Source organism: Ipomoea triloba, chromosome 4, assembly GCF_003576645.1.
Source record: "Ipomoea triloba cultivar NCNSP0323 chromosome 4, ASM357664v1".
Classification (NCBI taxonomy): Eukaryota; Viridiplantae; Streptophyta; class Magnoliopsida; order Solanales; family Convolvulaceae; genus Ipomoea; species Ipomoea triloba.
Window position 1 is genome coordinate 1804531 of NC_044919.1, and position 11683 is coordinate 1816213.

An 11683-nucleotide genomic window follows, 5' to 3' on the forward strand; every position below is an offset into this window, starting at 1 on the left:
GGGCATTTCTATCTTGGATTGCTTGTCCCAGTTCTCCACAAATTTATCCCTGGGATAAATATCTTGATCAAATCTGCAATGAATAGGTTGTGGGGGGTAGACTAGAACTTTGAGGGTTAAGCTGTGTACTTCCATTATATTTTTCTCTGATTGCGCCCCTGAATTCTCTCCGACTCTTTCTGCTCAAGCTGTGCTTCTCTTTTCTTTTCTCTCCCTACCCATACATACGAATACACATTTGTACAATAAACATCAATACGTATAGATGATAATACCCGCGTGAATTATCTGTGCCCGGGAGCATTCATAGCAATTTTTCAAGTTTCTTGATTGCAAATTCCTCAATTATGGACGATAGGTTTATTGGCAAGAGTGTGTAGAAAAGGGGAGTTGGGCAATCAGGTTTGCGAGCAGCTTTTGACTTTGTGCACTCCAAGCGGTTATGGTTGGAGAGATTTCGATTATAGTTTGGGTTCCTTATTGCATTGCACAAATCTTGAAAGTTGAGCAGTGTAAATGAATGGTATTGCTTGATATCTGCAGAGAAAGTGTGTTTTTTTTTTTTGATTGGAAACTAGGTTTGCTTGAGGTTAATAAAGGGTATCGAGTGATAGGTAATGTGTGAGGATTTTGCTGATTTTGAATTGGGATTTTGGTTTTGGCAGCAAGGGTTTGTCTGTTTCATTGCTTGTTAAAGAAATTTGGTCTGTTGAGGTAAACTCCCTTGGTTGTCAGCCAGTGTTTGGCCCACTTTGGGTACTGGGAATTAAGTTAAGGCAAGGGATTTTCAGAGACTTTTAGGTTTTGTTTGTGCCTCATTGGTGTTCAAGCATAGGAGTATCTGCTTGTGGATCATTTAATAGTCCTGGTTTTTGGTTGTGTTGGTCTGCATTTAGTGTTTTGGTTGAAGACCCTGGTTCTAGAGTAGTTTGTGGGAAAAGCTGATATCTATGAGTCGAAGGGTGCGAAGGAAACTGGCAAGCAGGGGACAGGAGAAGGCAGATAGATTGGGGGTTGGTGAAAATTTAATTTTAGATGAGAGAGGTGTGGTTGATTGGACTAGGTTGCCTGATGATACTGTGATTCAGCTGTTTTCCTGTCTGAATTATCGTGATCGGGCAAGCTTGTCATCAACATGCCGGACCTGGAGATCTTTGGGAAAATCTCAGTGTTTATGGCAGGCATTGGATCTTCGTGCTCACAATTTTGATTGTGATGCTGCAGCTTCTCTTGCATCTAGGTGTGGCAATCTTCAAAAGCTTCGGTTTCGCAGTGCTGAATCTGCAGAAGCTATTATACACCTTCAGTCTAAGGATCTGCGTGAAATTAGTGGTGATTATTGCCAAAAGATTACAGATGCTACCCTTGCTGTGATTGCAGCTAGACATGAAGCACTTGAAAGTTTACAACTTGGCCCAGATTTCTGTGAAAGGATTAGCAGCAATGCTATAAAAGCACTTGCAGTTTGCTGTCCTAGGTTGCGTAAACTTCGGCTTTCTGGTATTCGAGAAGTTGATGGAGATGCAATCAATGCATTGGCTAAGCATTGCCAAAACTTGATGGACGTAGGATTTATTGACTGTCTAAATGTAGATGAGGTTGCACTAGGAAATGTTGCATCAGTTCGCTTCCTCTCCATTGCAGGGACAACTAATATAGAGTGGAATTTGGCTTTAGAGCATTGGGGTAAACTGCCTAACTTGATGGGTTTAGATGTTTCCAGAACAGATGTAATACCTAGTGCCGTTTCAAGGTTGTTTTCATCCTCACAAAGCTTAAAGATTGCATGTGCATTACATTGCCCTGCACTTGAGCAAGATGCCACCTTTGTTTCCAATAATAATCACAAAGGGAAACTGCTGTTTGCCATTTTCACAGACATTTTTAAAGAACTAACTCCCCTATTTGTCGATACTCCAAATAAAGAGAGGAATTCTTTTCTGGAATGGAGAAGTTTAAGGACCAAGGAAAGAAATCTGGAAGATATCATGAACTGGCTGGAATGGGTCCTATCCCATTCACTTTTACGTATTGCTGAGAGCAACCCCCAAGGTCTGGATAATTTCTGGCTCAATCATGGTGCATATCTATTGCTAAGCTTGATGCAGAGCACACAAGAAGAAGTTCAAGAAAGAGCAGCTACAGGCCTTGCAACATTTGTTGTAATTGACGATGAAAATGCTAGTATTGATGGTGGAAGGGCTGAAGCAGTTATGCGAGATGGTGGCATACGACTTCTGCTAAACCTTGCAAGATCCTGGCGCGAAGGGCTTCAATGTGAAGCTGCAAAGGTAAACTCTCTAGTGTGGTACTTAATGTGCTACAAATATATTTTTATTCCGCTCTAGCCATATTGTGATCTATAATTCCTAAGAAAGAACATTGCTTCACTTCTACTAATGAATGATATAGGTCATTTCATACTCTTTTTTTTGATAAGTGAGGTCATATTGTACATTCATACTCTTATCTTTACATTTTAATTTTTAGGGATAATAGTCTAACCGTTCTTCTTAAAAAGGCTATTAAACACCAATTTGATTGCCTAGTTTTCAAATGAGTGCTTACCAATTCATCATCGCCATTTCTCATAAATGTAGTTCATTTTGCTGCTAATGTAGGCTATAGCAAACTTATCTGTCAATGCCAATGTTGCAAAAGCTGTAGCAGAGGAAGGAGGCATAAGTATCCTAGCAAATTTGGCAAGGTCTAGGAACAGACTAGTGGCTGAAGAGGCAGCTGGAGGACTGTGGAATCTCTCAGTTGGTGAAGAGCATAAGGTTGTCATATTTGTAGACATGGATCTTCTTTAAGTTCATTGATTCATGTAAAAGTTGTGTTTTGTTTATTTATTTTTCAGGCTTCAATTGCTGAAGTTGGTGGCATAAAAGCTTTAGTTGATCTTATCTTCAAATGGTCTGTTAATGACAGTGAGGGGGTTCTGGTATGTGCCTGTAGGATTTTGTATATGCATAAAAGCATTTTTATATGCCATTAATGTTATGCAATAATTAAACCATAGATCAAATGAAGTTGCTAGATCTGCTCTTGGATAAAAAAAACATAATAGTTTTCTTGTTGTCAGGAACGAGCTGCTGGTGCACTGGCAAACCTCGCAGTGGATGACAAATGTAGCATGGAAGTTGCTACAGTAGGTGGTGTACATGCACTGATTACCCTTGCTCAAAACTGCAAGGCTGAAGGAGTGCAAGAGCAGGTATCACAAATTCCTCAGAATTAAGGACGTTATTTTTATGCATAGCAGGCTTCAACTTTTTATTTTATTTTATTGCCCTATGGTATGTAAATTCTGACTAAGAAGGTTCTAACCAATTGATGGGATATTAGTGCAATTTGTGTAATGATATCCATATCACGCAGTCATTAGTCATTATTATCCATGTGAGATGCACGGATGTGGGGGCTTTAACAGTAATCACATGCACCAAAGTTTTAAATTTTTTTTGCATGTGGCATACATGTTTAATTATTAAGTTTAAGATATGAGCTATCCAATTCATGTTCTTTCTATGCACTGCTTTGAATGTAATCTATTCTTTAAGAATTCTTTTTAAATTCTTGCTAACTATTCCTTGTGCTTGAGTTGTCGTGAATGAAACTAGTTACATGAGATCTCTCAGTGTCCAGAATTTTAATCACTCAAATGCCTTTTTGGAACAGAATTCTGTTAAATGTTAAATTCCAATTCATGGCTCTTTGGCCATTATTTTCCTATTCCATACATGTAAAGAAGAATTTTGCATTACTTTCATCACAAGTACCCTCTGTTATTCTCCAGGCAGCTCGGGCATTGGCCAATCTCGCTGCCCATGGAGATAGCAACAGTAACAATGCTACTGTTGGACAAGAGGCAGGAGCTTTTGAGACACTCGTACAACTTACGCGTTCTCCTCATGATGGTGTGAGGTAACATATTTTTTAATTACAGCAGTCAATTAAGTTGGAATTTGTATTACAGTTTGCCTTTATTTAAGATTTTTTGCTCCTTTACCAACTGCATTTGTAGCTGTTAGAACTTTAATCCTTGTTATTGTTTCAGGTAGTTTTTGTTGAAGTTTAGTTTAAAAACATTTTAATTGAACAGTGCAGACTTATCATGGGTTTTTTCATGGATAGCACTATCTCTTAGCTTCTATCCTTAACAAACTCTTTTGCAACTATTAGAATGCAAGGCCTTAGCTCCTAAGTGCATTAGTAGTTGCATATTTCTAAATGGTTGGACATCCTCGTTAAAGCATTTACCTTTACAGACTAGCAATCTAGCATGCGTTTGTTTTTTTCCCTTATAATAATGAAAACCGTTTGTCTGCTTTACAAAACCTTGTTTGGCCCTCTGTTTAGATGAGCTTATACTGCCTTTCCAATCAAGCTATTTTGCTGCACATGCTAGTTAAGGGAACTTCATGTGGTCCTCAAAACCTTTCACTTGTATTACCTGTTTAATGTAATACTTTCTTTTTCATGATTTTGTTTTGATCACTCATCAGTCTTCTGCTCTGAGATAGGCAAGAAGCTGCTGGAGCATTATGGAATCTTTCATTTGATGACAGAAATCGAGAAGCAATAACAGCTGCTGGTGGTGTTGAAGCTTTGGTATGTAAACATTTCTGAATTGAGCCTCAAGTGTTGCTTTTACATTTGCGTAAACATTGAAGAACTTCAATTTGAAAATATTAATACTCCCTCCGTTCCATAAAGGTTGCAGTAGTTGTGTTTAGTTCGGTTTTAAGGAAACAAATTAGATGTTATATATATTTTTTTCAACTTTACCCCCAAAAGGTTGTATTAGCCTATTAGGAGAACAATCTAATGGGGCCCACCAAGTGAAAAGTTAAAAGGGTAATCTTAAAAGACAAAAGGGTATGCTGGGAAAATAAAAAGTTAGTGGTGTTCAAATTGGAAGTATGCATTATTTTGGGACAATGGGACAGACTAAAAAGGAAAATAAGGCAACCATTATGGGGCGGAGGGAGTATCTATCAACTAGGATATCTCATTCTTGATTTGGTGATTCCTCTCGGTTGACAATTGTCAAAAGTAAAGCTAGTCTTTACTTAATTCTTTCTTTAACATAGTGGTTTTTTGCTACTAAATCCCATGAAGTAATTCTTTTATATATTAATGCTTTCTTAATGCTAAGATAACAAAATGCCATTAAAAACCACGCTATGTGCAAAAATTGTACGAAGATGAATCTTTTCTTGTAAACACCGATGACCAACCTTCTAACCGAACCTCTAGTCATGATAGGAACATGTCATCTCCATGTGCAGTCTTCTTCACACTTCACAGGTCTTACATGAATTCAATTTTCTTTGATCATTAGGTTGCTCTTGCACAATCTTGTTCGAATGCCTCTCCTAGCCTTCAGGAGAGGGCTGCTGGTGCTCTATGGGGTTTGTCCGTCTCAGAAGCAAACAGGTATTGGGTTTGTAGAATGATAGTTCTGTAGCATCCGAATACTATGATAGGAAGACGATATAATTAGTCATTCTAGAAATTAAAGCAGATATAATATTATACAAGTCAAATCTTTATCCTATGCCTCTCTAGCACAATGTCATATATAAAATTTCTCCAACCTATTAGTCACGTGAAACTTGTTATTAGTCATGATGGTTCCACTTTTTATTGGAATTTGAGCTTACTATATAGTTTGCCTTGTCTTATTTTGTTTCAACATCAATTCTTTGTACATATGTTGCTATCATAATATAGCATTGCGATTGGACGAGAAGGAGGTGTGGCACCACTTATAGCGTTGGCAAGATCTGATGCTGAGGTAAGGAATGGTTCAAAGTCGTACTTGCTGCATGTTTAACTCTTTGTTTTGATGCTACCTGCAATTAGCTAGGCCAACATTATAGCTAATAGTTTTCATAATTTGGAGCCAAGAAATCTCAAATCTATGCATGTTTGCTACTTCTACTTTTTTTGATAAGTAAAGATTTGTATTAGAAAACCAGTTTGGTTGGCATGATTGGCCTTGCACTCTCATCCCTTCAGAGAGGTCGGGAGTTCATAACCCCCTCTCGTATGGAAAAATCAATGGGGCTATCACTTTGCCACTTAATTGGGCCGGCCTAGGCCCTAGTGCTAACGGGAATTAGTCTGAGTATGGTACGGGATTAAAGGTCCCTCCTATAGTTAGGGTCTCTCAGGACACCTCATGGTCTAACAAAAAAAAGATTTGTATTAGAATTTAGAAGGCACCAAAGTGTACAACCGGGAAACCACATGATCACATCAAGTTACATCAAGGGCTCAGGGCAACAAAACAAACCAAAATTCTATACAAGTTTGAGCCTATCCAAAAAATCAACCAAAGAGTATTGCAAGGAGGCTCCCGTTGTGGGCAAATAAATGCACAAATAGATCCTTGTATTTGACAAAAGACATTTGCTAGCCTTCAAAAAAGCACCAATTGCTACTTCTACAAATGCTTTTTAGCACTATAACTTGTACTGTGGATGAATGACTTGTTCAACCATCCTATTTGTTGTATTTCATGTTACAAAATCTTTGAATTTGCAACGTGATTTGAAATTGATTACAGTTTCCCATCCAGAAATCTGAAACTTGCCTGCCTCATTGTATCGTGAATGAGCTTAGTAGTTTTACTTTGTTTCAGGATGTCCATGAGACTGCTGCTGGAGCTCTTTGGAATCTTGCTTTCAACCCCGGTAATGCTCTCAGGATAGTAGAGGAAGGGGGAGTTCCCGCCTTAGTTCATCTATGTTCTTCATCACTATCAAAAATGGCACGCTTCATGGCCGCATTGGCACTGGCTTACATGTTTGATGGAAGGTAAACGTATTCTTGTTCTGTGCGCTTCATGCAATGAAGCTTTTACTGTTATATTCTGCTTTTTATTGTTTGAGATTGCAACACATGCTGTATAGTATATTCTTTGGTAATTGTTTTGCGATTTTACATATTTGTCCAAATAGATAAATAATTATTTCATAAGAGCCCTCTTATAATCATTGTTAGAGCGATTCTGTCCTCAGGCTTTGAAAGGTAAATGCATGCCTTCGGTTCATGTGTTAACTACAACTAATGTGAGATGCAAACTTGGTTATGCAAGTAACTATAATTGCTAGCAACAGGCAAACGAGACTATCTGTTTCAGATTTATTTTGATATTTAGCTACATTCACTTTGATAAGAGTATAAGACTAATCTGCATCTGATTTGTGAAGTCCCGTGCTTAAATTGGAGTTTTAATTGCCATTCAGAAGAATTTCAGGGGTGGACTTAATGATCTTTGGCATTTTTCTAATACAGCAAATATTGAGAATTAAATTCTAGAAGCATTAACCAGCTTGGTTGGCGTGAGTGGCCATGCACTCTCATCCGTTAAGAGAGGTTGAGAGTTCAAAACCTCCTCTCGTATAGAAAAACTAATATGACCAGCACTTTGCCCCTTAATTGGGCCGGGCCGGTGCGAACGGGGATTAGTCTGAGTAGCATTCAATATTAACCCAAGCACTGTCCATATTTACATGGATTTCTGCATGCAAAGAAGATTTCTCTCTCTCTCTCTCTCTCTCTCTCTCTCTCTCGGTAAAGGAAGCAATGCTAAGTTATCTGTATATATTGTACAGAATGGATGAAGTTGCAGTTGTTGGGACTTCAACGGAGGGTACTTCAAAGACTCTGAACTTAGATGGGGCTAGAAGAATGGCTTTGAAGCATATTGAAGCATTTGTACGTGCATTTTCTGATCCACAAGCGTTCTCTTCTGCAGCTGCATCATCTACCCATGCAGCATTGTTGCAAGTAACTGAATTAGCTCGGATTCATGAAGCAGGTCATCTTAGATGCAGGTTTGCTCCTGTTTTCTCTCGCTCTGTAATTTGTCTGACCAAGTTTTCGGCATATTTTGATGACATTCTAGTCCTCCCTTACAAAATTTACACGTAAAGGAGACTTTGTAAGATCTACATTGCATTTGTTGGTAATCTTTATAGACGTATCTTTGAATTTGGAGTTATCCCTTCAATTTTGTCATTATTAATGCTGGTCTTTTCTGTAGTGGCGCTGAGATTGGAAGATTTGTTACTATGCTCCGGAATCCTTCTTCTACGCTCAAGGCATGCGCTACATTTGCTCTTCTTCAGGTATAAAATTCGTTTTTTTTGTCATATGTATCCATGTTTGAGGATACTCTTCTTTGTGTCTTTATATATGATAATATGACCCAACGCACTTTATTTTGGGGTGACGAGGGAAACCCGCAAGCACTATCCGAGAGTGTGCACAGGGTAAACCCTGTCTTGTGACCTTAGCCAACAAATGACCATAGGGAGGTAAATCAGGCTAAGTTGCCCATAGCTAACCAGCTCAAACTGAGAAGGCTAGTATTCGAACTCGTGAACTTGTCATTACAAATTTGTATCCTTAGCCATCTTGGCTGGGATTATCCCCTATGGTGCAACATACTTGATAGCGTGCAACTCATGTTCTGCCTACAACTTTTTCATTGTAGTTCACAATCCTAGGTGGCCGGCATGCAGCGCACCATGTCAGCCTTTTGCGAGACACAGGGGCATCGCGTGTTCTACGTGCTGTATCAGCATCCGCCAATGCCCCTCTCGAAACCAAAATCTTTGCGAGGATTGTGCTTCGTAACCTGGAACACCATCAGACCGAATCTTCACTGAAAGACTAGTTCAGAATAGCGATATCACCAAATCCTAGCCATGCAGTGCCTCCATTTCTGGTTAGCGATCAGATATCAGCATATTATGGTTTCTCTTTGTAGATTTTTACTAAGAAGACCGGATTTTTGTTGAGGAAACACAGGCTTCTTAAAACCGATAGTCGTTTCTGTGTTTGGTAAATAGATTTCGAGATGTTTTGGCCCTTGGTTTTCTACCTTTTTCTTTGTATCTATTTGATATGGAGGTGGCATTGGCTTACAAGGCTAATGCCATGAAAATTTTTGCCATTGATGGAGGTGAGACTGTACAATATGCTATTGGAGTGGGATTGTATTTTGCCTTTCTTGGTACTGTACACATATTAACATTACAGAAAATTCTGTGATGCCCACATTCCAGAATTTTCTATAATGAAAACTTCTATATTGTTGTATGACATAACATAATATGAAATTAGAAAGTTTCTTATTTTTTGTTTTTTTTACCTACCCCCCACTCCCCACCACCACCATTTTTTTCCTTGGTAGATTTCATAGTTGAGTTTTGGGTTATTTGGTGTTATCCATTGCTTAGGTTTGTAGGTTTGCACTTGCAGCATAATCTTGAATTTCAAACTTGGCATTTATTGCTTATGTTCTGAATACCGGTGGATAAGGAAAATTGTGAGCTGTGTCTGAATTGATTTATAGATTTCCACATGTTTGTATATTAGTGCTCACAATAGGTCAAATTCTTTTTTTTTTTTTTTTTTTTGGGTCTTTGCTTTTGCACTTTTAAGGTCTGTTTGAAAATCCGAAAAATGAATTTTGGAACAAATTCAAAAGTTTTTTATTAGAAAAATTCAACAACAAATGGAAGATCAATTATCGTTAGATGGATAAATTGATTGTATTGTAATATTGTACATGATATAAAAAAATACATAAAAAAACAATATTGTGATGATTTGACACACACTTATGCGTATACTAAGTCATTATAGAGCATGAATTTAAAGCATGCTTAATTGCTTACCACCATGCTACCAATCCCACTTTGGTTGAATGAACAAAATGTTAAAGCGGGAAAAGTTAGAGATAACAATGTGAGTTAGGCCTACACAGATTCATTTCACATGTGTTTATTGAAAAATCACTCACATGTTATTGTAACTAGGGCGGTATGACATTATCAAGTAAATAGGGTCATGTCAAATTGTCGGGTCTACTGTTACAAAAATTGGCCGCCTAGGCGCTAGGCGCCCCTACGCCGATGCGAATTGCTCCCTAGGCGGCGGGCTGCCTAGCGCCTAACTCGGCCGAGTTAACTCGAGTGAGTCGGCTTGTTAATTTTTTTTATTATATTTATATATATTTAAATTTATTTATTTATATAAATAAGAGAAGTAAGATATATATATATATATATATATATATATATATATATATATATAGTAAATACCCAAAATGGTCTCTCGACTATAGCATAATTCACAAATTGGTCATCGACTTATGATTTTAACCAATAACATCCTTAACTTTCGATTTTTGACCCAATTTGGTCCTCCGTTAGTATGCCCGTTTGTTGACCGTGAGATCTGAGGACAGAGTAGTAATTTCACAAGCTTCCCGCCATTGGACTTCACCTGTTCGCTAATTATAGGAGGGTGGCATGGTTCCCGCCACCGCCGCTTCGTAGAACATGGAGCTTATCTTCCTGTCGTCCTCCTCCTTCATCATCGGCGTTAGCGACGACGAAGACGCGCTGCCGCTGCCGTGAAACCAGTGGTTCTGCGAAGACAAACCCAGCATATTAGCCAGCGGCGCCGCCATTTGTAGGAGCTCGTGAGCTAAGCCGCCGCCGCCGGCGAACTCGTTGGCGTTATTGGCGTCCAGCCAAAGCAGCAGTCGTGGCTTCTACCCATCGAGACCGAATTGATGATGATTCCCCGCCGCGTCCACACCCACCATCAGCTCGTTCTGCGGCGGCCGGAAAACGTGAGATCCGAATCCGGGATTCCCGTCGGACAGCAATTCGTTACGGAAGTTGAGATTCGGGACAGAAGTAGTAAACCTCGCACTCTCCTCCGCTAATGCATCACAAAACGCCCTATGTGTAATAAAGTTGTCTTTCCTATCAGACTGGACAGCATACTTCTTGGAGCACTTATCACACTTCCATTTCTTCTCCCCATGCTTTCTGCTGAAGTGTTTCTTGATCCCAGTGAGGTCCCCGAGAGCTCGAGACGGGTCATGGTGAACGCAGCTCTTCTCCGGGCATATATACACCTTCTTCTTGATCACCTCCTTGTTTTTCCTTTGCTTCAGCTTCCATGGCAGGTTGTGCCCTCTCCTGTGAAGCTGCACGTTCTGGAAAGGGGGAGTTTTTGTAACAATCATTGTATTGTTTTTGTGAGTTTACACTTTGAAATGAAAATGGTAGCGGTGTAATTTAGACTGCAGAGCTTTAAGAGCTTAGAGCTCTGCAGACCGCTGTTTCAATGCAGGATTGCAGCCACTCTGAATTACGAGGAGGAGCTGTGGAGCTAGCCCGGCCTCAACAGCAACGGAGGCACATCTTTCAGGGGCGAGCTTACAGACAGCCCACAAAACCGACAAAGCTAGCTGAGTGCACTTCTCGGAAACTTTCATCAGCAGTTTCACCATGTTTGGGATTGTCCTAGGGCAATCCTTCAACGCCAATGAGCCCTCGGGGAGGGTGGACAAAACGTCGAGAATCACAAGTGCTGATTCCAGGCATTCTGCGTTTAGATTGGGCAACGTATCCACCAATTGAGGGATGCTCCCAACACTCACAATTGAGGTCCTAACAGATTCATGGGAGGTGATTGTCTTGAGCAGTCGAAGGTCCCTTTGGAAACCCTTGTTGCAGATTTCGCATATGAACCGGTTCGTCGCCAAAAACATAAAGAAGTGAAATTACTACTCTGTCCTCGGATCTCACGGTCAACAAACGGGCATACTAACGGAGGACCAAATTGGGTCAAAAATCAAAAG

General features: G+C 39.6%; 1 protein-coding gene across 1 annotated transcript; it reads left to right on the plus strand.

The window, feature by feature from the left end:
- Window positions 1-20: 20 nt before the first annotated feature.
- LOC116016395 (protein ARABIDILLO 1-like) lies at window positions 21-9160 on the plus strand. Its single transcript, XM_031256636.1, has 12 exons — window positions 21-2291; window positions 2622-2780; window positions 2861-2944; window positions 3086-3217; window positions 3800-3927; window positions 4527-4614; window positions 5348-5442; window positions 5740-5803; window positions 6653-6828; window positions 7629-7850; window positions 8060-8144; window positions 8513-9160. The coding sequence occupies exons 1-12, from the start codon at window positions 951-953 to the stop codon at window positions 8693-8695; spliced, it is 2757 nt and encodes a 918-aa protein (XP_031112496.1). The 5' UTR covers window positions 21-950; the 3' UTR covers window positions 8696-9160.
- The last annotated feature ends 2523 nt before the right edge of the window (window positions 9161-11683 follow it).

Coding starts and splice junctions, on each gene's coding strand:
- LOC116016395 (XM_031256636.1), top strand. CDS start 951: ATGAGTCGAAGGGTGCGAAGGAAACTGGCAAGCAGGGGACAGGAGAAG. Junction 3,928..4,526: donor TCTCCTCATGATGGTGTGAG/GTAACATATTTT, acceptor GCTCTGAGATAG/GCAAGAAGCTGCTGGAGCAT. Junction 7,851..8,059: donor GCAGGTCATCTTAGATGCAG/GTTTGCTCCTGT, acceptor TCTTTTCTGTAG/TGGCGCTGAGATTGGAAGAT.